The 25224-nt window shown below is 40.9% G+C and overlaps 1 protein-coding gene across 2 annotated transcripts in view; it reads right to left on the bottom strand.

The window, feature by feature from the left end:
* Positions 1-265: 265 nt before the first annotated feature.
* The window catches only part of DUSP22 (dual specificity phosphatase 22), a 60714-nt gene continuing 35755 nt past the window's right edge, over positions 266-25224 (bottom strand). For both annotated transcript variants that reach the window (XM_006022206.3, XM_025202398.1), the window contains 4 exons: positions 17900-17949; positions 12005-12079; positions 9228-9399; positions 266-3273 (listed from right to left, as the gene is read on the bottom strand). In XM_006022206.3, the coding sequence (XP_006022268.1) occupies positions 3088-3273; positions 9228-9399; positions 12005-12079; positions 17900-17949 (483 nt within the window). In that variant the 3' untranslated portion in view covers positions 266-3087. The remainder of the gene's footprint in view (positions 3274-9227; positions 9400-12004; positions 12080-17899; positions 17950-25224) is intronic.

Raw genomic sequence — 25224 nt, 5'->3', positions numbered from 1 at the left:
GGGGCTGGGGGCTGGACTTGATCCTTTGGGGTCCCTTCCATCCCAAATGTCTATGAAATCTATGAAATTATGCCCTGCACATTTAGGTGCCACACAACCTGATTTAGCAGGTTCTCTATGGGAATTTATGCAGAGTAGAAACAATTCTTGGGCTGCAGAGGTCTATGCAATGGAAAGAACAGCTTGATCTAAATACTAAAACAAACAAGTTCAGGCTGATGGGTTCTCTTTGCACAAAGTAGGGATATTAGACAAAAAACAGGGATCCATCAAAGATTCTTTATTTATTTCAAGCAAGATACACAAATAGATAAAGCTACTAACATTTAGTTTTGTTTATAAAAAGTGCAGTATTTATTAAATACAAACCATTGGGAAAAAGCAACCAAGTCTTCATTATGATGCCAACAGGAAGACAGAATCAAAGAAGCTTACCAAGTTTATAGTTTCTAACTGACTGCAGTATTTACTGTAATTGTTCACTGACTTAGTTACATGCAGTGATCGAACATTATAACAATCAACGTTATCCTGGTTTTTAAAAGGAGTTAATTCACCATAGGATTTCTTCTATCCCCACCCTCTCCCCCAAACCACAAAATATAATCAAGGAAACAAACACCTCCAAGTTAAAAGTCAAGGTAAGAAATACTGAAGAAGTTACCCGTTCTCTATAGGATAATGCTAAAACATTTGCTTGCAATCACACAAAGGTATTAAGCTTACAAAAGAATTAGATAAACATTTCAATCAAGATGCTCAGTAAGCATTAAAAAGTTTGACATTTTTCCAGTGGAAGGCAAAAAAAGGAGGGCATCTTTGAAATACAAAAAGGCCTAAGAACTGGGCACATGGTTTACACCATAAAGGTCAGCTACCAAAATGCCATCTGGTTGATAATCACCCGTCTGTATAATCTAACGGCTGGAATGTCCTCTCAAGAGCTATTGGAAAGCTAGTAAAAGGGCACATTGTGCCATGTTCATCAGCTTTTCTCCTTCCTTAAATGAACAGAGAAATGGCCTAGCTATGACTGTATTGGAGGAGGAAACTGGAGTCCAGCTTCCTAGTTGGAAAGCACTGTTATTTTCTCAGTGCTACTAGAGATGTGGTATGGATTGTGGACTGGGTCTACAAGGATGATGCACAATCCAGTGAAGGTCAGGGAGGTGAAGATTTACCCCATCCAAACTGAAAGCCACTAACCCAGAGGCACTTTGTTCCATTCTTTTAATAAAAGGAGAAAGCAAATATTTTCAGGACACTATATGTACCTTCCCATTTTACCCTGGATTCTACTTTCTGACTGCAGCTTAAAGTGAGTGTTGGCTTTATGGCTATAAAAAATGTGCATTTCAGTGCTTGACTTTTTGGGGACAACCAATTAGTTGAAAGATACGGCAAGGAAGAACTACCATGAATGTAAACTGATGGCTCTAAGTCTACATTCTATTCTTCTGTTATAAAGTCATTTTAAATGTTTCAGCACCTACAATGTCACTGTGCAGAAAGTGCAACGATACTATAGAACACTCGCTTGCTCTGTATGTGCGTTTGTGTGAGTGTATGTCCATCCCGATTGTTGCAGTATTGGACTTTTTATTCTATTTCAAAGAATGGAAAATATGGGATAGAAGAACACACATCAGGATTTACTTTACACCTATAGCCCAACTGCAGTCTGTCAAAGAATTCACGCTTTCTGAAATCATCAGCAGAAGGCACCAAAGGGCATCTTGTGAAATGGCAGAAACTCATGGTATCACAGGAATTGAAACAAAAAATAATAATAAGGCTAAACCTGTTTATCATGCTGGTCATGTCTCCAGATAGGCTGCATATTTAAACCAGCTCAATTATTTTAAAGCATCTTTGCAGGTTGAGAAAACTTTATTTGGGAATCTTTTAGCAAGAGCCTTTCAAGCCTGACTGAAGATAAGAGGTGTCGGCACCAATTCTACTCCAAGTTGCGTGAGTGGAAGCCTGGAACAATCTGACTGACTGTTTGGGGTTAGAACAGGTCTAAATCAAAATAAGCCAATGCTTTTACTCCAGATATACATCAGTGTAATCAAGAAAAGAACGTGACACCTAGTTCTTAATCCGATTTAACATTTTCTTTACATATGCACTTCTACAAAATGGATCACATCAGCCAACACTGGTTCTAACTGGCATAGAGCAGGGGTATCAAACTCATCCCAGGCTGGATCCAGATCACATGGCTCCTCCCAGGCTGGATGTGCAGGGCCAGCAGTGGCAGCTGTGACAAGCCCAATAGGCAATGGCAGTAGAAGGCCAGTGGGCATAAACTGAATGAGGTCGTATCATCACAGCACTTGCCAACCCCTCTGCTGTTGACTGTCATGTCCATTAGGACTCAGGTGCCACAAATTCTGCAGTGGACCCTACCTGTGACCTTCTGGTAGCCCAGCAGGCTGGGTGGGAGAGCTCCATAGGCTGGATCCATCCCACAGGCTGTATCTTTGACACCCGTCATACAGAAAGGAATTTGAGTTTCTTAAATTTTTCTACCATATCTCAACTTTCAAACTAATGACAACAATGGATAATGTAAATGAAAGCATAAAGCTCGAAACAACACACACACACACACACTTGCCTTCACCTAGTATGTAATCAAAACTTTCATGGTTGCATTTACAACCACAATGCCAAGAACAGCATTCTTGAGGTAGCTAGAAGTTAAATAGCAAACCACAGCACAGACAAGACTACACAGGTGCTCACACTCTTTGCAAACGCACCCTTTGGAGACAACGTTATTTTGTGCATATGAGCATGTGTTCAAGAGGCACATAATATAGAAGGGAGTGAAGAGGAAGAGTTTGGTGGTGCCGAGATCCCGACACAAACTTCTCTCCACAGAAATTTACACTTAGAAAGCCTGACACTATATAAACTCTAAAACTGTCGTGTACACACACACACACACGTTAGAATAGTTTCATTTAGAAGCTTTCCACAAGTGCACAGTTCACACAACTTCTGCAGTCTTCAGGATGAAATGGTGATCCGTGGTGACATTTGTTTTGAAACTGAAAAGAATTATCCAGTCTTGTGCAATTAGGTTTCTGTTGTATAGTTGCTGTACGACAGGGAGGGCAATGATGAAAAGTTGTTATTCCACTGTCTCCCACCAGTGCCCTGTTGCATCTCTGCCTGCTCTTTATATTTAATCAGAAGATTTTGGGCTTCTTGCACATCTTGCAAGGAGTTTTCTCCATATGCTTCCTTCAGCCACTGTCTGAACTGGAGAAATCAAACAAAGTGGGTGAAGCACCTAAGTATCAACACAGACCAAATGCAAAAATAATGCCTTCCTTATTGAACAGCATCTTTAGTATCATTATCTTTCAAAAGCATTAGTAAAAAATGATTTCTCAATTACATCATTTAAGCCTTTTACAGCAGAATCCTTGTGATCTAAAGAAAGATACCTCGAGTGCTTCACAAAGTGCAAAACAAACACATTAGCATGTGTGGAACCCAGCATATGAACTGTCCTGAGGAAGTGGATGACACCAATGACTTCATTAAAGTTACACATATGCATAAAGGTTTTGCGGACTTGGATCGCCATTTGGAATAAGGTACTCCTGAAATAAGTGGTGGTCTCGCAACAGAAACGCCACCATGGGCTTGGGAAGTAGCAGAAAATTGGCATTTTAAAATCAACTGAGGTAGCACCTTGTCAAAAAAAAAAAAAAAAAAAAGAGTAAAAGTTATGGGACTCCTCATATTCATGGTGCCCTTGTTTTAACACTCAAAATAGCACATAAGGTATCAGGTGTTTAATGCACAAGTTGGAATGTGGTATTGTGCTTTTAAAACAGTTCATGTGTATAGAGAGAACAAAGTAATGAAAAAATTTAAATGTGTAAATCATTAGAGGCTGGGCTAAACCTTGCTGAAATGAGTCTAACTAGCAGCCTTCATTTTAGATACCTGTAGGAGACAGATAAGCACATGTTTCTTTCCCAAACAAAAGGAAGAACAAGGAAGCTCAAGATTTTGAATGTTTTGCACAGAGGGCTTTCACTGGGTCTTGTTTGAGCTATGGTCCTGGGTCAGAAAGGACTGGAAGATTTATGGGCGATATCTTTTATTGACCAACTACATGGTCAGGATAGACATAGACAAGATTCTGAATGCAATGCCTCCTTCTTTAAGTTTTACTAGATGGTAAATAAAAAGGAGCAGCTCTGGTGTGAGAAGTGGGATACATTTTCCAATGAGAAAAAAAATTGAGTGCCAAGATGGAGCAAAAATAAGGAGCTGCTCGCAGAAACCAAAACAGGCCAGAAGCAAAATAAGATCTAGAACAACAGCTGGAAACTTCCAAAAAGAAGTTAAAATCAACTCCAAATCAAGAGCTAGAGGCCTCCCATAAAGAATCAATACATATTTCTTAAAACAACAACTATAAACTGCCAAGACAGACTGGGAAACCCACCTGCAAAACCCCCAGATCTGGTGGGTAAGACAGATCCAAGAATGGTAAGACAGATCCAAAGGTTAACCATCAGTTTCTCTCAAATCAAGGGAAACCAAGGAATATATAGCTAACTGGTAGGCCTGTGCGAAGCAGCAAGCATTCACTTTGGATTCGGCCAATTCGGAGGACAGAGATTCGAATCTCCAAATCAAATCACTGTCCTGATTTGATTCGGCCAAATCACATCTGAAAGATTTGGCACCGCTTTGGAGATTTGGCCATAGACTAAACAGGCAGCTGACAGATGTCTCCAGCTGGTAAGTCTGTTGGGTTTGGGGGAGGCGCTAGGACAAGCTGCCCAGCTGGGGCGGGGAGGCAAGTTACTCGGGGAGGGGGGCAGAGGGGCTGCGTGGGATGTGGGCATGGCAGTGCTGGGAGCAGGAACTCTACCTTGCCGCTGCTTGCCAGCTGATGCGGGGGGCATGGGATACGGGTACGGCAGTGCTGGGAGCGGGTGCTCTGCCCTGCTGCCGCTTGCCCCCTTCCAGCTGGAGCGAGCCTGCATCCCGCCCCCACCAGCTCAGCAAGCGGCAGCAGGGCAGGGTCCCCGCTTCAAGTGCTGCCATGCCCGTATCTCACACCCCGACCCTCCCCAAGTAACATGTCCCTCACCCTGGCTGGGAAGCTTGTCTCAGCCCCAGCCCCAATCCCTCCCTCCCTCCCCCATGCTGCTTCCCTCCCCACTCCCCAACAGACTTACCAGCTGGAGGCAGCCGTCAGCTACCTGTTTAGTCTACAGACAAATCTCCGTAGCAGCCATATCTTTTTCAAAGCTTTTCCAAATCAATTTAGAGCTTTTAATTGGTCTGCTGATTCGATTCAGGAGGTTTGGTCCCCGACTCAGGCCCAATCTCCTCAGAATCGAAATCGGCTACCAAAGCTTTGCACAGCCCTACTAAAAGGGACTTGCATACAGACTTGCATTTAAGGAGTTAAAAATTTAGCTCCAGAAGGAAATCAATCATAGACCTCAATGGGAAAAATCAAGCCATCTGGATACTGAATTGTGCTTGTTGTAGGAATTAGACAAGATTGGACAGTAACAACAGTTCACCCCATTTATAGCCAACAGAGGCCCAGAAGGGAGAGACTAGGCTATCCAAGAGGAAATAATATTACAACTAACCATCTTTTGAGGGAAAAGCTTACTTTGTTCAGTTCAATATTAAAAGAAAAGAAGGTTTCTAGTAGCCACCTTGAGTGACAGCTGTGATGGCAAAAGGGAGAGTTATTCAGTGGTCATATGGTGCTTGGAGCCAGCCATCATTCTGAGATGTCTACAGAAGAAGCTAAGCACTAGAAGGAAAAGGAAAGAGGAAACCTACTTATGTGAGCAGAGGAACTATGGACCTTGTGTTCATGCATATCCAGGTATTAAAGGAAATTTCCAGGATAAACTAGCAATTTAGATGCTCAGTGAAATGGTATCAATAAAAAAAGGAGGCCATAAACAGCAGTTGAGAAATTGGTCATAGGAACTAACTTTTTTGCAGCAGTGCAGAGGTAGAAACAGCTGCTAGTGAGGAAAAAATGAAGGCAATCATATGAGTCCTATAGGTATGGCTCAATATTGAATTTGCCTGGCAAAAAGGGAATTTGACCCAGTTCATGGTAGTTAGAAAAAGATATCATCAACTTTGTTAAACGAGGGAAACTGGTAATACTGAGAGGCTGGCCAATGTGTAGTAGGCTTTGTGAACTGCGTGGGATGCCGGCTCAGACCATTCTTAGACCAGATGCCCTAAAAAAAAAAAAAAAAGGCTACATCACAGAGGAGCCCAAACTGGACCATCTACTTGGCCTCAAAGGAAAACAGTAAGTGAGAAACATGAGTCCCTTCAAAACTGGGTACACTGGGCTTGAAAATACAGGCTCCGAATTCCAGCATAGCTAGCTTTCCTTCCTGTCTATGCTCTTAGACCAAATACAAGGTCTTATTTTTTGTTTTCAAATACCACAAACTTCCCCACACAAAACACAATCAAAGTTTTTCTGGTCACAGTGGGAAAGCTTGGAATTTAAAGATAAAGTATCATGTAGAAGAGGAGAAAAAACAATGGGAGATGGGCAGAGGAATCAGCTGGCTGGTCCAGATATGTTGTGAAACACTGTTATGGGGCTAATTTCATAGGTTTAAAATGATTCAATGTTTTGGGATTCCAAAACTTTAGTCAAGCTAACATAAGAAATTATACTGACAAACATGCAGATAGGACATGGAGGGTGCCTATGTAAAAATGCCTCATGTTATGGAGTTTATCGTCTCTTGGTTTCTTAGTGGGAGACAGCAACATACATCCTAGTGAATTAATTCCTTGAGAGGTTAGGGGTCCCAGGTCACTTAAACCACCATGTCCCAACCAGTGTGCCACAGCACAAAAGTGTATTGTCAGAAATGAACAGGTGTACCACAGAATTTTGCCATGAGCTACAATAGGTATGAGGTTGGGGAATGCCTTAACAGGTGTGCCGCAGAAATTTTTTATTAATGTAAGTGTGCCTGCGGCTGGAAAAGGTTGGGAAACATGACTCAGACACAGGGAGAAGCCTTTTGGCAGGTTTGTGAGATTCAATGGAGCCAAAACACGCCCTACCTGAGCTCACTTACAACAGCAGGAAATGGTGGAAATATCTGATAAGACTCTGGAGATCCCATTAGCTACATGTTAGAAGAGTACCAGAAAGACTGTGGCCAGTATATGCCATTCCTTTTGATGAGTCACAGAACAATAAACATATGTTTATGCTATTACTCATGATGTTTTGGCATCACCGAAGGACATGCAGAAAGCCTCCTATGGGAACTCCCAAAGAAGAATCAAGGACATTGGTCATTTATGGAAAAGCAAAAATGGAACCACTGATTTAGATGATATAGAAAACTAAAAATGGAAAGACTTTATACCTTTACTAAAAAAAAAGATACAGGACAGACTGTAAAAATTATTTTTAAAAGTTCATATTATGACACAAGGATTGGTCTGGTCTAACAATCCTTGGGGGAAGAAAGGCAGGAGCTTCATGCAGGATAAACCTTGAAAGGCACCCTGTACCTGAGTGACCTGAATAAATGCAGTGGTGAGTAGAATATAGTTTGCTGGCCAACACTGACTTTACGATTCTGCTTGAAGGGACAGAATTGAATCCTGTGACAATTCTTCCAGCCTCAGCTCCCACACCTATATGATTTTTAGGGAGGTAGTGGAGGGATAGGATTTCAGGAGAACTGTCCCCATCCCATGCAGAACAAACAAACACTGAGATCACAGGCTAAACCCAAAATCTTAGCGCACGCCTAGGGAATATTCAGAAGTGACACATGCATACTATGATTTCCACTGGCTACCAGCTAAGAAAACCAAGTCTAATGGATTACATGTCCAGAAACCCCAAAATGTGTCACATTTGCATAACAAAAACTACCATGGTGCCATACTAAAACTAAGGCCCATATTATGAGCAGGTATAAATTGGCAAAACTTGCTGAAATAAGAGATTCACTGATGCACATCTGCTGGGGATCTGGGCTGCAACTGAGAAAAGATAACTTGCAACTCATCATGTTAAAAAGGTGGACATTTCTTCTTGTAGCCTAATATACGCACTGCAGCAAAGGAACTGCAGCACCCCTCTATTGTGAAATGAAAAATACAATTATACGTTACTGCCTTCATGAGGCTATTTGCATATAGCAATGTCATTTAGGGTTGTTAGCTGAGGCCAATTAGCAATGAAATGACTAACCCCTTATACAAGACAGAAGAGAGACCAGTCTGGAAACTCCCTCTAATTGTGTCTTTAAAAAAATGTCAGTTACCCTCATTTACACAAGGTCTATATGGATCCAGGAAATATTTGGTTAAATTTAACAGACACACAACACAAACAAACAAACAAACAAACATTTACCGTTGAAATCTGCATTATTTAAAGAGCAACAGTCATTTCTAAATTGTGTTATTGCAAGAAAAAGGGAATGAAAAATAAAGCAGACTTCCTCACCTCATTTATTTGTTTATTTTTAAGAGACAGAAACATGCTGAGCAATGGAAAGTGGAGCCAGAAAAGTGACCCAGCCTCTCCCACTCAAACACTTGCTCTTTGCCTGTACTCAGTTATATCCACTCACCTACTGGATCAAAACACCAAACCATTTCCTCCTTCGCCATCCCAATTCCCAAAAGCCTACATAGGTCAAAAATGATATTTCAATTTGTGTCCAGCTCATGCATTGTTAATTAAGATCCAGGTATAATAAACTATTTGCCACAGATGAAGGTACGCAAACCAGATTAAGAACCCAGTTTAAATCTCCCTAACGATCATAGAAACTAATTTTTTCTTGCTTTAGCATGAAAAAAAAATACCAAATCTCTTCCAATATAAGCTGCACTTGAAAATAAAATGTATTTTAGAAGAATTTTTAAGTTAAAAAAAAGTTATTTTTGTATGAACCAAAAAAGGAAGTAGTTTTGTTTAATATTTTGCTTTGGCTTTTTTAAAAATTAAGAGCCAGAAAACTTGGGTGCATTTTAAAGTCAAGGGTGTCTAACATTCAACGGAATACAGTATTCCTTGCCTTTCCACCTTACAAATTTGTTGCATTTTGAGTCATTTGTCCTTTAACTGTTCACGTCTTGACACCCTCAGGTAACCCAAGTGTAGTTGTGTGGGGGTTCATTAAAACAAAAATGTAAGCATTACATACGTGGTCAACATCATGTCTTTCAAACTCTTGCAGCTGCCTCTGGAAACCCATATTCGGATTGGCACATGATCTTGCAGCTCTTACAGCAGATAGTGCATCTTCCCAGCCAAAGTCTGTGATCGTCATGATGTAGGCCACAACCAAAGTCACACTCCTGGAGACTCCAGCAAGACTGTGGCACAAACGAGATAATAAATAGGTGCAATAGAACAAGACTTTACATTATTTACACAGCACCATAAGGACACTGCCTTAGGGTGCTACACAGAGGTGCTCCCTTTAGTATAGACCTTTAGTGGGGAAGGAAACTTCTTTTTTCCCCCCCCCTCGATATTACGGTTATTTTGAGCTTAATGTAGTGTTTATTGGCAAAAGGAGGATTTCTGTATTTGGGAGGACAGCCACAGACCCTCCATAGAAAAGGGGGGTGTGGGCTTGGGATGGACACTAGGAGGAAGGCTCTCCACTGGGTTTGAGGTAGGAGAGTGGGAGTGGAACGAGGTTTTCTATATCTAGATATGAATGGGGGTTGGGAAGCCTGGTTGGGATGCGCCTGATTACCTGCCCAGAACCTGAGCCTTTCTGGATAGGATAGTATTATCATTATCATCAACAATGTTTAAATAATAAATACATTCAATTATAAATGAATGATAATGAGTTCTAAAACAATGAATAATTAATATATGCATAAATGAATAAACAACAACATACACAACATTTTTTGGAAGAGAGATTCTCCCTCCACTAAAAGTAGGTAATTAAAACAATACGGCATCTGTCACCATGAGGTAGAAATAGCATTACATTTTTTTATATACTACACCTTTTAACTATAGAGGAGGGAAACTATTCGTGGTAGTGGTGAGGGAGGGACTGGTTGAACTTCTGTTCAGATGAGATTAGTAAAGGAAAAAAACAAAACACACATCTCTCCATACAAACTAGCGCACAACAGTTTTGTCCTTGTTTTTTCCTCTTGCACCAGAAAAGTCATCCAGACTGCAAAAATCACATCTCACCTATGTCTCCCTTTCCCACCATGGAACAGGATCATAATAAAAAAGTAGCCTTATCCTGCATAAAGAGACATTTTGTTTTAATGAAACTAGTTTTCATAGAATGAAAGGTTTTGACTGATCTGAAATGCTAGAGGACAAGGCTCAAAGTTTCACATTCTGCAGTTACATCTATTACGGATGTGCTTTCAATAGATGCTGCCTCTATGACTTGGTAATAATGGGCACATACAGACATGCAGAGAGGCTGCTCCAGTGTGCTGTAAATCCAGCACATCAGAGCAGGCTTGATTAATCATGGAGCATGGAAACTGACTGTTCTCCAACAGCCTTCAGTCACCACACTGAAAAATGGCAACGAGGCACTTTGAACTAAAGTTCGGTGAACAAGCTTTATTTTAGTTGAACATGCCCCATTGCCATTTTTTCAGCACAGGGACACCAATACACTTGACGCGTAGGCACTTTTAATTGGCTCAGTTTGCTAATTAAAGCACCACCCACACCACACGCCCCTCCAGGAGCACATCCATAAACACCCGATCATTGTACCTTCCAGTGCAAAGAAGTTTGGCAGAAACAGAAAAAGTACTATTCTCCAACTATTTGGGTTGGTCTAATAAAAGATATCAAATTCACCCAAGGAACCTTGTCTGCCTAAGCATCCTTACTACTCTAGGGAGAGAAGTAAGGAGAATCTTACTGTAGATAAGACTTGCATAAGATTTTCAAAGTGCTTTGAAAAAACCTAAATGGAGTACGTTCACAACAGCTTCACCTTTATGGCCATGTATAAGGGGGAAAAAACAGAGAGATGCAAAACTTAAATAACTTGCCCACTTCCAAACACAAGCCAGTGGCAGACGGAGGATTAGAATCCAGGTCTCTCGCTCTAAATCATTACATGACAATTCTTGTGATAGATGAGGGGCTGTCCAACTGGCGGCCCACAAGAGACTGGCAGCCTGCAAGGGCTTAAATGGTGGCCCCAGGCTCCCACCCAACCACAAGTCCCCCTAACTGCTCCGGGTGCAGAATGAGCCAGGGTGTCCGGGCTCCCTTCCCCACCTCAGGGGGCAAGGTGGTGCAGCCCACAGAGCTAGGCAGGAGTGACTGGGGCATCAGCTGCAGGTGGAGGGGTGTAAAAATAGTTGTGACCACAACTGCTGCAGCTACCTTGGGTGTGGAGCTGTTACACCTAGGAAGGGGGAGCCCACCATCCGAGACACCTGAGAGGTGTGGTGCAGCTGTGAAGCCCACAGCCAGGAAGCTTAGGGTGAGGTGCCAGGTGTGTGCGTGGGGGGCGGCACCAGGGTGCATGATGCTGCCAGGAGAGTGGGAGAATCAAATCTGCAAGAGCACCTAATAAAGTGATTGAGATTATAGGTTTAACCTTGAAGAAAAAAGGGCAATTAATCTTAACGGGAAAAAGAGATGATGGTGAAATTCATTGTTAAAAGACAAGAGGATGGATAGTAAAAAAAAGTGAGCAGAGGAGTGGGGTACCAAAACTTTAGGGTCTACTCCTGGATCTACAACTAGCACATTGTACTCTGAAACAGCCACTTACCGATTTGTGATTCCCAGTGGAGCAGGTAAGTTTGTAAAGCTCCCGGGACCTTTAGATGACGAGGGCTGTTGCTTTGCAAAATGTATTAACATTACAAATGGAAAAAAGAGGGAAGAACTCTAACTTATTAAGACAACAAAATAAGAGGGGTAAAAATAAGAATGCTCTTAAGCAACTGACATACGTACCAGTGAACAAGACAGCCCTCACCTCTAAGGCGACACTCATGGATAAAGTTGATGCTCTCCTTGAAATGTCTTGTCCTAAATATAGAAGAAAGAAGAAAATAAAAAGTCCTTACTTTAATAAAATCACAGCTAAGAAATCCAGAGAAAAATATATGAAAAGTTACTTAACATTGCTTTCAGAATACAGAACTAACTGCGGTATTTGCAAAAAAGTCTGTATTGGTCAAAAAACCCCATACAATTGCTAAGGTTATTCTCCAACTGAAGAAAAACTGATCTCATGTACAACTCTTTAGCAACTGCTGGCAAATACTTTACTCCAAAGACTGGCAAATACGTAGCTTAACCTTCCAGAAAAACAAATAGTTTGGTCTGTCTTCCTGACCTCTCCCTGTGGATGTCCAGCCAGAGTTCCTGAGGGAGGGCAAGCCTTCTATCCATCATAGCAGATACCAGCAATTCCCTATCTATCACTCAAGTCTAATTTCAGATTTATCCTTGCCTGAATGGCATGGTTTCTCTCTGCACAGCATCTCCAAATTAATCTTTTCCTTCTTTCCTAGGATGCCAAAATGCAAGTTCTGAACACGTCCTCTTTCCTACTCCAGACTCTACCTCTAGCTTTGCTGTCTCCCCCACTCAAATCCTTTCAAAATGCTGCTCACAGTGTAATTCTCAGCTCCTTCCTCTAACTTCACCACTTCTCCCATTAAGCATAAGTTCCCTCGACTGTTATATCAAACACCAAGTTCTGTTCCTTACTTTGAAAGGTTCACCTTTTTATCTGTCCCATTCCTTTACCGTAAAGTCCCTCTTTGCCTTTCAACTAGCTAATACGAATGGCTCAATGCTCCTTTTCTCCAGGAAAGAGAAGCCTTCTGCTGTGTCACCTCTGACAAGGCAGCAAAACTCTTTAGCCACAACTCACAAAGCTACAACACCTTTACCCTGCTCCCACATGCTCCTCTCTTGGAACGTGTGCAGAAAACAATTGCCTGATAAGAGAAACTTACAATCTATTCTGCTATTACCACTACTAAATGGCTAAGAATTGTAGGCATCCTGTTAGGTTTACCAAGTTTTCCTTGCTTCCCATCATTGCCTAATCATTTGTCCTATTCACCTACAGTGGGACTTCAGTGCACAATGTTTATTATAGAGATCAAGGAGCCCAAAACAAAAGCAGTGGTACCAAAATGACACCATTCAGAGCCAAATGCAAACAGTTTAATTCCCAAACACACTGAGTTCATGAATGTCAGTTTCTGAAAACTGTCTTGCCTATACATAGATTTGCACTAGTTTACTTCATAGATCAGTTTTAAACAAACGTGGACTCTTATTCCAATTTAAACTAATGTTATTTAAGATTTAAGCTAATAATCATCATGAGAACCCATTAAAGGCTTTCCATTCAGCTTAAGTCAAGAGTTGCAGTTGGAGTTAGACAACACAAACCTCCACATCAGAGCACTGATAAAGACCCGAGCATGCTTGTGAGAATCTGCTAGGTTAATGAACTTTTCACTCCCCTCATGAAAACCAGTTGAATTTCACATCAGTATATAATTAAGTACCTTGGCAGACATCTAGCCTGCTTACTAGTCAACTAAATGACTAATTTCTAAAGTAGCTCATTCTTAAGCATAAGAGAAAAGAGACTCAATATAACTTCGTTCTCAAAAAAGCCCAGTCACTGTTTCATGGGTCACACAATAGGGCAGTGATCACTGGAATCACCGGTCACCTTGGCATGCTTACCGAAGGGGGCTTACCTCATTTTGAATTCCCCATGGGTAGACTTTCAAATCAGTTAAAAGGAGGCAAAAGTGTCAAGAAAATCATTTAAAATAATTCAGCATATCCATATGGAATCTTTCAAGAGCCACGGGAGAAGCAAGGAAAGTTGGTACTGCGCTCATTAAGCCAAAACATATGAAGTCAAAAGGACAGATGAATGCCAATGTGCCCAAGGGCTGAACAGGCAAGCTAAAAAAATATCTCCTCCCAAGTTTTGATGAAGCAACTGGCAATTAGGTCTTAAAAAAGCCAAGCATAGGATGCAACAAAGAGACAACATATAAAGAGAAAGAGCAAAGAAAACATAAATAATAGTTAGCAAAAGAAATCAAGATGATGCAATATATTACAAATAAAGTAGATGCATTTATCCGCAGTCTCTGTAGGTCACCCCAGAGTAAGAAGGACAATGCTGAACTATGACAGGGCCTGCAGAAATTCTGTACGGTTACTGTACCTCAAGCTCTGACTAGAAAGGATGGAAAAACTCCCCAAGGCACTTTTAAACCGAAAAAACGTGGTGTATTGTTAATGAAAACAGCTTTCTGAGGAAGAAAATTCAGCTTGAGAAACCTCCAGTGGGCTTGGATTTAACCAAAAAACTTTTTTTTTTTTAATTTTAACAAAAAAAATACTTTCTAACAAAAATTTTTCTTCAATCAAAACCACCTATTTTCACCCTCCTAAAAAAAGTGACTTGCAAAAACTGTGACGACATGTGGTGCCTGCATTTTGCTTGCAGGACTAACCTATAGGCAGCAGAAGCACCTGACAAATGATATAGTCACAGAGTAAATTAGGGAATATTTAAAAAGAATACTCAGGGCATGCCACCAGCATAGTACCTCAAGTAAATACTCTCTCCAAGAGGTCACTGCTTAGAAGAGTTAAAAACTTGTGGTTTTGTCTCGATTTACCCTGACCACCTTTTCTTTACATCCCTGCTAAATGGGAGACTGACGTCCCCCGCCCCACCAAAGTTGCTTGAAACACTATGGAAGTGACCTAGAAAACGTTTTACTAAATAAAACACTTTGGTTTATGCTCCATTTACAATTTCAAGGCTATCCTAAGAAAAACAACTCTCTCAAAGTGTTAATTATAAAACATAATGCAAATAAAGAAAATTTACCTTAGTGCCTTGCAGCTATGTGGCTGCAAGGCACTACGGTAAACAAATTGTACATTAATAATGGAACACCAAATCAATATTTGTTACACGGGAGGGTTGAACATTCAAAAGTCTATTTATTGGGCTGAAAACTCAATGCAAAGACAATTTTGTTATACACAGCATCCTGTTTGTACACTTACACTTCCCAGCTTAACCAATGCTTTGCACTCCAGCCCTCCTTAAGAACGTCACTGGGGCCAGGCCACACGAAACAGTCCTGTGAGAATAGCTACCTACACTTCTCGAATGACAAGCTGGGCGAACCAACACAAGTTTCTATTTCAGCTCTGTACTGCAGTGTTTAAATTGAACTTTCAGAAGTGCTTTGGGTTAAAAAGTGATATCTGGTTGTTGGGTTTTTTGTTTTTTTTTATGATTCATATAGGTTAGATTGCTTTCCTTATAACAGTCAATGACCTTATCTTACCAGCTTGGTCTTTTGTCTGTTTCTTTGATGTTTTGCTGCTGTGGCCCCAACAGGTTGGCTGGAATGGTAACTAAGCTAAATGGGACATGCAAGGTGGCAACCAGGATGGCCAATGAGTTAGTATAATTGACCTAATTCCTTAGAAACACACGAGAAGGAAAGAGCTAGTTTTGTAATAGGACATTCCTAGATAAGTTAATGGCCAGCAAAATCTAGTGGCCTGAAGTCGAACTCGCATGAAACTCTAAGAAAATGTTCTGTATCTCAAAAGTGACTGCTTAATTTAACATTTTAGATCAGGCATAGATAAGGTAGAAGACCCAAATTATCAAACAGATTCAATGAATGCAATATGTCCCCAATTCACTATTATATTTTGTTTTACTTTGTTTCTCTCAGGAAAAAAGTGCTTAAGTTTATCATACAAAAAGGACTTGTACTTTATGCATGTCAAAAAAGAGAGCTCCCCAATGGAAAAAGATTTTTTTGAATTAGAGGGTATTAGCAAATATATAATGCACCATCCTAGGATCTGCAGTGCTCAGATATCATATGGTACCCTTCACCAGGCATCAACAGCTGCAGAGAAACTGAAGCAGTGCCTCAAAAGCATTTTTTTCCCCCTGAAAAGCCTGCTGTCAGCTCTGCTGAAAAATCATCTTGTGTGTTCCTAGTCAGTTTTACTGACATTAAAAGCTAATGGAACAGTGTGCAATATGTTACAGGACAACACTGTTCTCTTCCTTTACAGCAGTCAGCCCTACCCATTGATAGCAGGCAAGCCAGAATGATGGGCTTTTTTCTCCTACAAACTACAACAAACATTTTCAGTTGTTGTTCAATAAAATGACATCAGATTCTTACCACCTGTTAAAACCAATTCCATTTATTTTATGAAGTTATACTAGGAAAAAACAACATCCATATTTATATGGCCTGCATTGATTTACTTGACTTCTTCTATTATAAGAAAAACGAAAAGTCAGTTACTCATCAAGTTTTAAGTGATGGAGTATATCAATATTAGAAATAACAAAAACTGCTTGCAGCCATTTGATGTTGAAGCAAGTATTGTGGATACCTGCAGCATTCATAAGCAATTCTCATGCAAATACTTTATTTTCTTATCGATGCTTTAAAAGTCTTGCTACAGTGCCAGAAAGCATGAGTGCTTAATGTTTTTCAGGGTAATTCCTTGATATGTGGTGATGAGGACTGGTTGAATTGTATGCTGCTATTAACATCTATTGAAAATTTTGTCCTTTATATTTCTGTATATGAACTGATCCAGATTTCTAATTAGTGGAGGGGGCAGATTTGCAAACACTGTGCATCTGAAAATATTGACAACTACTAAAATGGCCCATAGTCTCTTCAGTCTGGTAAGTGAACAAAGGAACTTCCAAAACTAGGAATCTGTCCACGCTTCATCCGCCAACCCCCCCAAATATTACACAAATTTGTTTCAGAACTAAAATGGTGGATATAGAAAATCCTACTCCATTCTTTTACTTCAAAAGAAAACACTTAGAAACAAAACAGCAGCCTAGGACCTGCTTAGAGTGTCCTTTAATCAGAGGCTGGTTTTTATGTGCAAAGTGCTTGTAATTCAGGTGCTTTGCAATTCTAGAAAGAAGGGTATTAAAAAAAAAAAAAAAAAAAAAAAAAAAGACGACAAAAGGAAGAGTAAGGAGGAAACAGGGTAATGATCTACATTCCCACGCCACAAAATTGTCAGAAATGGGTTTTTGCAATTTCAGAAATACGTGCTAATGAAAAGAGCAAAAAAAGTAGTTTTGATATGTCAAATGCCATGCCAGAATCTCGCCACGGCACAAAAAAACAAACAAACAAAAAAAAAACACCTCTAAAAATATCCACCGAAAGCATCAGCCAGAATATTGCTCTGATCTGAGAGAAAAAGCAGTGCTGTGCTTCCTTCCGTAAGTGCCAGGCCTTTTCAACTACTTCTGTTTCTCTATATAATTACTTAGCAGGAAGTAGCTGAAACCCCTTCATCACTCCCCAACACAAACAGTGAACACTAGAAGGAAGACTTGGCCGCCATCCAAGCATAGTTATGAAATATGTTACGGTTACCCTTTGGATTTCCGAAACACCATCCAGTTACTGGATCAAAAATCTTGGGGAGGAGAGTTCTAGGGGCAGTGGGGGAACTGGGAAGCCCGTGACTGGGACAAAACTGCTCTGCACGAATAGATTACCAATGCACGTAGGACAGTAACACAGCAACATACAAACAACCAGACTCCCCATCGCTGACCGTGGCCGGCAACAGATGCTTTGGAGGAGACTGCATGCACCTCATAAGGAGGCAGGAAAATCTGAATCCAAAATAGGTCCACTTCCTCTAATTGGATATTGGCTTAAAACTACATTGATATATAACTGACAAGAGATCAAAATCAAGATCAAGTTTCAAAGCAAGCATGGTAGTACTGAGTTTAAACAAACAGATGCACACACAACTTACAAGTTCTGCGAGGGTGAATCCGCAGTAGGAATGCACAGATACTTCACTCCCTGTATAGAAAAATAATTAGGAATGAGACAGCAGTATTAAGACAGAAGCATCATACTTAACAATCAATGGACATATTTGGTTTTCACACTGGCACAACTCCATTGATTCTTACAGAGATGTACAATTGTAAATAAGATTCCAGATATTGCCTCATTTGCCCAGACTTAAAATGTTATTTTTACATGTGTTTTTGTTGCTAAGGAACAAGCAGCCAGCTTAGTCATGCTTACCCTGAGATTCTGCAGCAAGCTCTTTAAAATGAAAGCATCTATATCAAATAGGTGTAAAACCCTACACTTTCCTTGTCTTAGGCAACTTACTGTTTTGTTTCATCAGACATTAAGCTGTTATGACATCTTATGCACTCTTGAATTTCTAGCATTCATTCTGAGAAAGCAGATTTATTAGAAAGCTTTTTTTTCTGGTAGTCGCATTCAATCATTTCTCCTTACTTATTTAACAACACAACCAAAAGACAAGGGCATTTGGGAGAGAATTTTCTTTTTAGGAAAGCTTTAAACCTCAACCTTGTCTTCAAAAAGGTGTCCTCATTCTCTTAGTCAGCCACTATTAAAATAAGTTATGAGCTCAAATAGGGAAGTTAGATCATCCCTTTTGAGGTATTGAAAAAAATGCAGTTATGTATAATGAAAACTAGACAATATTCATAGCGGACTATTTTTATTGTCATTGCTCACTTTGCTACTTATCTAACATTTACTAAGCACTCTATTAAAAACACTCTTGAAATGCATTGCCTACTTGACTTGTCAAAGCCATGTTTTTCTAAGAACATACAGGGTACAACTACACAAGATGTCTGTATAAGTGCCACCGTCTACTGGTGCATACAAATGACTGTGCGTTAGTCCAATGCAGGGGCGGGTCATTATTTCAGGTGGAGGGCCGCTTAACAAGGTTTAGTGAGCTGTCAATGGCCGCATGGTGTGGGGACACCGTCTCCCCACCCCGCATGGCACAGCAGGTGGGGGCACTGGTGCCTGGCTCTGGCCAGTGCTGTACATTGCAGTGAGAAGCGCAGCCCCCACAGGGCCATTTGTTTCCCTGGCACTCCCCGGGGAAAGGCTGCTGCTGCCTCCATTGCCTGCCACAGCTGCATGCTATGGGGGGTGGTATGTGGAGGGGGCCCCATACCCTTCCCCTGTCAGCCAAGCTCCACACTGCTGCCACCCCCCCGGGCATGGGCTCTGCACTGCAGCCAGCCCCAGCCCCCGCTCCCAGCTTCCCTACCTGCTACCTGGAGGGAGTGGGACACAGGGGGATCCCACAGAAGTAGCCCCGCCACTGCTAGTGGAGCGGGCCCTTCCACCCACAAGGGTGGGAGCAAGGCAGGATATATAAAAGGATATAATGGGGCAGGTGTAGGTGCCTTGCTCCCACCCTCGTGGGTGGAAGGGCTCGGCAGTGCACAATTTGTTCGGGGGTGTCACGGGCCAGATAGAAGTGCCTGGCGGGCCACATGTGGCCCACGGGTTGTATTTTGCCCGCGCCTGGTCTAAGGCACTGTTTGCTAGTACCAACACATACAGATACTAGAAAAATGGCACATTAGCCAACATGCCAAAGCACATGTGCAGACCCTGACTGAGAGCAATTTGCTCTTGGTCAGCCCACGCAGCATAGGGCCTCAAATGCTACCAATCTCCACCTGGTTGGGGGAGCTGTACCAGCTCCAGGGCAGCTCCAGGGAGCTGAAAGCCAGCCCCAGTCTCCATGCAGCTGGGAGGGAGCAGCCCTGAAGCCAGGACAGTTCCTCCCACCCCACTCCCTGGAGCCCAGGCTTGATGCTCATGGCCCCTGCCTGGCTGCTACATGGAGGTAGGGAAGAGGAGAGCAGGAGCAGCCATGGACTGAACTGCTCCCAAGGGGAGCAAATTTGCATCTGAACATGAGCCATCAGGAACATGCCTGGGAGCTGTTTAACATGCCTGAATTTTCTGCACAGAAAATTCAAGCACATTAACTGCACATGTAGATGCACCCACAGTTTAGTAGAGAAATGCACAAGCCCAATCCAAGGGCATTGACATCAATGGATGTCTTTCCACTGACTTCTCTAGGTTTTAGATTGGATACTCAGTTACCACATTCATGAGCACAGTATAATACAGTAGGAAAAAAAACAAACCCAAAACAAATGGCTCAGATAAAGGCTTCTTTTGGAAAACAGTCTTACAAGCACCTTAACTTAGCTTATTATATTGACACCTCTTCTGTAGCAATACTAGTTCATGTAAAGCTTCACAAACATTATACCTTAATAGGACACAATGATTCAGCTTGATTTGTGTAGTCATGCAATTACACAATCTTATTAAAATGCAAGGCATACTGGCCATATAAAAACCCAAACGCATATACTGTACGGGGTATTCTTATGTTTTATCTACAACCAAGTAATTTCTCTATTGCAACATTCTTCCATGGACTGAAGTGTACCATATGTCCATAAAAGTGTTTCACTCAATTATCAGAAAAGGGCTGGAGTCATTGAAGCTTCCCCAATAACAGAGGTAGACACCCATCTAGCCTTTGTTACAAGAGCACTTGAATCCAGCCCATGGCACAATGCAAAAACTATTCTTTTTGACAGCCCCTTAAGCCAGAACTACCTTTCTCTGTGGCCTAATGCCCTCCCTCTGTTTCCCTCAATGTTGCTCCTTCAATGTATTCCAGAATAACCCTCCATCAAAATTCCCTGCAGTCATATGCCATCAGCATGATCCACATGCCATCAACATGAGCCTCCCATACCATCCCCTCCTTTGTAGGGGCCTGGAGAATGATCCAGCTCATACAAGGTTCAGGGGAGCAGTGATCTTTCACCCCACTTTTGGCTTTGACACCGCTCAGCCAATAAACTGACACATTACCAGCTATGTTTGTCAACTGTTAGAACAACAGGGGCATGGTCAGAGCAAGTCCCTCAATCAGTGCACTCTTCACAGTCACTCAGCTACCAGGTTTCTACCTCTCCTTGGCTCTGCGACTCATCTGGGCATTGCCAGCATGCTTCCGGAGGTGTGCCAGAAGCCAGAGTATAGCTAGTTAATAGTCAACGACTGAGAAAGGAGCAGAGCAAGAGTGTGGGTGTTACTAGAAGGATGACAGCTATGGTGAAGGAAATTTGCTGGGGGTGGGAAGAACTGCTTGACAGGGAGACAGCAGCAGCTTGCAGTGGAGAGGTTGCAGCCTCAGCTGAAATGCTTCTGCAGGATTTCTGACAGAGCTGCTGCACATCAGGTGCTTAAAACTGTTTTGGGAGGGGGAGGGTAATGCACAGAAAGAGAGACATTGCAAAACATCCATGGGGGGGAAGGGGAGGGGAAGTAGAAAGGAGTAGAAGAGGAGTAGAAGAGAGATTCACCTGGTAAACTAAGTCCATTGCTAGCTGAGGGAACCAGCATCTTTGATATCCAAAGATGACTGATAACCCACCTTCATTAGGATAAAGAAGTTCCTGAGTGGGACTCGGGAACAAATTTTACACTGACTCGGGTGAGTAGTACAGATCCACTCAGCAGGTGATAGAATGATCAGCAACAGATTGCTCTTCTAAAACTGACTTCTCAGGGCTGTCCCATGCAATGGTTTTCACTTTAAAAGCTGTGACTTTGACATTAACAGGATTGCTCAAGAGTCACTGTTGTAGGATTTGGTCCTAAATTTGCTGGCTTCGTTCAACATACCTTTTCAGGTCACATTAAATGCTCTTCTCCGCTTTGGACACCAGTGTCAGAGCCCAGAGCTCATGAGCCATCCTCCAACCAGACTAATGTCAGAAGAAAGCAGACTGAGACTAACACATGCTAGGAGATCAAGTGTCCAGCCTTTGTAGCCCACACATTTGAGGAGCCCCACTGATTCCAGATGCTGTAACAGACTGATGGCTTCCTCTAGTCAAGCTAAGAGGGGCTTTCAGAACATGGTGACTTTAAAAGAAGAAGTAGTGTGAGCTTTAGACCCACAATGTTCTTTTTCTTGTCACAGTTGGCTAGTTACTTAACCCGAGTGATGTGAATTTGCAGCTACTATAGAATCTCATGTAGGTTAGTTTCATGCTTACAAGAGACCACATATTGTGCTGAATGGTTCAGCCAGAGCATGGTCTTGGAAGGTGTTGAGTGCCTATGACTTCCAACAAACCCAAGGAGGTGCTACCAAGGAGTACTATTTACCTCTTAGGAGTGCCTTTGCTTATGGTTAATTAGTCCATTTGGCAGATATATCGTTAAAGTAGCTGGAGTATGTCATACTTCATCTATGCACATCACCTTTAAGCATTTTAGAAGACAGTAGTGGGGAACACCATGGCACAAAGAAATAAGTCACCCAAGCAAAATATGACAAACACAAAATGAGTTGTGGGTGGAATCTGAAAAGTACCCAGCAATAGTCCAACTGTCCCCAACAACAGTAAAAATCATGACTCCCCATGACTTTAACTGAAGCGGAGTCAAGGCAATACTCAGCAGCGTTTGGAAAACCCAACCTATCACCAAATATTGGTCCTCGACGGTGAGAAATCTCAGAATCAACAGCACTCATTTCAAACTGTACGGACCACAGAAGAAAGACTACATTGTGTTCTGTAACGGGCAGGGGTTGTCAAGGTGACACTTTGCCCACTGCCCCAAAGAAAGAAAGAAAGATGGATATATTTTACCTTTAATAACTAGACTTGCCCTGTTGAATTAGCTTTTTCTTTTTCATGTACCTTTGAATTTTTTTTTAGCTGGCTGCACATTGCAGACACTGGCAACAGGAAGTTATTTAACTGTTGAACGCTGCTGCCTATGTGATCATAAAATAACCCACTTGAGATCATAATGTTCTTTGTGTATTTATGCCCCAGAGACATCACTGTCTTTCCTGTGTGCACACACTGCAGATAATATCTAAGAATTGTCCCAAAGGGACCTCCAACCAGAACAGAACAGTTTATGTCAACGGAACATATAAATGCAGTAGACTCAAAGACTTTCAGATGCTCTTGGCTTGCACATTATTAATATGCAGAAGGGATATAGATTTCACTCTTATATTTATGTCTGTAATTTTAGAATTTTGGCAAAGAACAAGCCAGGACCTGCCAAAATCATGGATGTATAGATTTTCTGACTTAGGGTACATGTTTATCATGACAACACAGAGGTCCAATGGAATGACAACCAATGGAATTACTTAACGAGTTTTATTCAGAAAGCTGCAATTCTGCTTGAAAATGTAAATGCTTGACTCTGCCAGGTGAAAGCCAATTAAGTTGATACAGTTGGGAAGGTATTATGATAATTTTCATAATGTATACAATTTCAACTGTTTTTCCGCCCCCCCCCACAAAAGAAAGCTTGCATTCTGTCATCTGCTAGAAAGACAGACATCACTTTTTTTCCATAGGAAAGACCAGCTTTATGTTCTCAGCTGTCCAACCCCACCCTTTAAAAATTAAATAAATTTATCAAATTCATAAAGTGTTTTCTTTAACTAAAGACAAAACCTTAACAAATTACAAGAGCTGAAAGGTAAATGTCACGTGAAGAAACAAATCCAAATTAAGTGACTGCTGTTGCTAGTACCACCTTGCTGAAGCTTTCCTTCAACACTTGCATGTTTTCCATGTCTCCTTCAAAATGAGCCACTTCTTAAAGTAAATCAAACCAATTTTTTCATTAAACTAAAATAAGTGCTTTTATCCATGCAAAGAGACTTCCTTATACATGTTAAATGTGAACCAGCGGTCTATGCTCCAACTAAACAAAAAACCCAACAACAACAAAAAGGAACTCAGCAATTAAAGCAGTGAAAGCTCCTATAGTCATTATGTAGGCTGAACAAGCAACACTTCGTAATTCAGCGTTATTGACCCTCCAAATGTTGTTTTTACATCCTTAATTACCTCCCTACAGAAGCCTTCACCTTCCTTTACACACACACTTTCTATGTCTTACTCATGGTTATTCATACCAATTTTCGCAAGATGCTATATTCAATTAAAAGCTCTTACGTTTCTTTTATTATAGTTATAAAGTATGTGCTAGACTGCTAAGCCAATACATTAAACGATCATTTTCTTTTCAGTTTTCTGTTTCAGCAGACAGAGTAACCACCAAAACTAGATTTTTGTCTCAGGCCCTGAAACTAAATGTTACAGTTAAACCGATACAGCGAGAGCTAACAAAACCAGAGCAAGTATTCTGATTTCAAGATTGACAAAGTTGAAACAAGCGAGAGTTAAGTAAAATTTCAAAAATTCACTGTTATTTGTGAAACAACTACTACACTTGCAAGATTTCACAAAACCAAGTCAATTCTGCTACCCTATATCTCAAGTTTTCCAAAATGAGGAACAAAGTTTAAGCAAACAAGTATGGACACAGGGCATGCTAATAAAAAGTATTTTAACACTTCTAATTATTTGAAGTGTCATTACCTAAACAAGAATTGAAGATACTGCATTTTTAGTGCTTGGAAACTTCAGTAAAAGATTAAGAAAAAAAATTCTAATTCAGAGTCTTATTAGTTTTTTTTCTGAATTAATTATTAGCATAAAGATCATTGGAACAAAGCAGCACTACTATTTTTTTTTTTTTTTAAATCACCCAGGATAAAGCTTTTCCTATTATATTGATCGAGGGCTAAATTCAAAAGGAAACAAATGCAACTAAACCTTAATTTCTTAAGCTTTATTACCAGCCAAACTCAGAAGTAATAACCGGCATTTCGGATTTTCCTATGTAGAAAAAGACCTCTCACTAGCAAAATGACATACTGACATCTAGCGCATTTGAGATAATAGGTCTACAACTGAGAATGGGAAATCTAAGCAGCACATATTAATTTCATTTCAGAATACAAAGAACAATCTCTTTAACTCCAACAGGATGCAGCACCATACATATGCTAATATAAGAATGGCAGAATGTGTCTGTCATGTTACCTCTTTAGGCAGCATGAACTGAATAGTGTGTTATAAATAATCAAGAACATTTTAAACTCACTAGGTGTAATGTTTGATTTAAAATAAGCCCTAAATTGCACTAATGTATAGGGTATTGAGGGTTATAAAAGTCTCCAGTGTGCATTTTGAATGATTTTGCTTTAAAATGTTTTTGAGTAATCCTGCAAACAAACCAACCAAATAACTGTGTGTGGGGTAGAACAAGATGCTTCAGGATTTCAGAACACCAGAAAGATTCAATGACAAATAATGAACCTAGTTATATTTTAACTTCAATAATCTCTTCCTTTCCCTA

The sequence above is a fragment of the Alligator sinensis genome, unplaced genomic scaffold (assembly GCF_000455745.1).
Source record: "Alligator sinensis unplaced genomic scaffold, ASM45574v1 scaffold579_1, whole genome shotgun sequence".
Lineage (NCBI taxonomy): Eukaryota > Metazoa > Chordata > Crocodylia > Alligatoridae > Alligator > Alligator sinensis.
The sequence above is the reverse complement of the archived record's forward strand: the minus strand, read 5'-3'. Positions and strand labels throughout refer to the sequence as shown.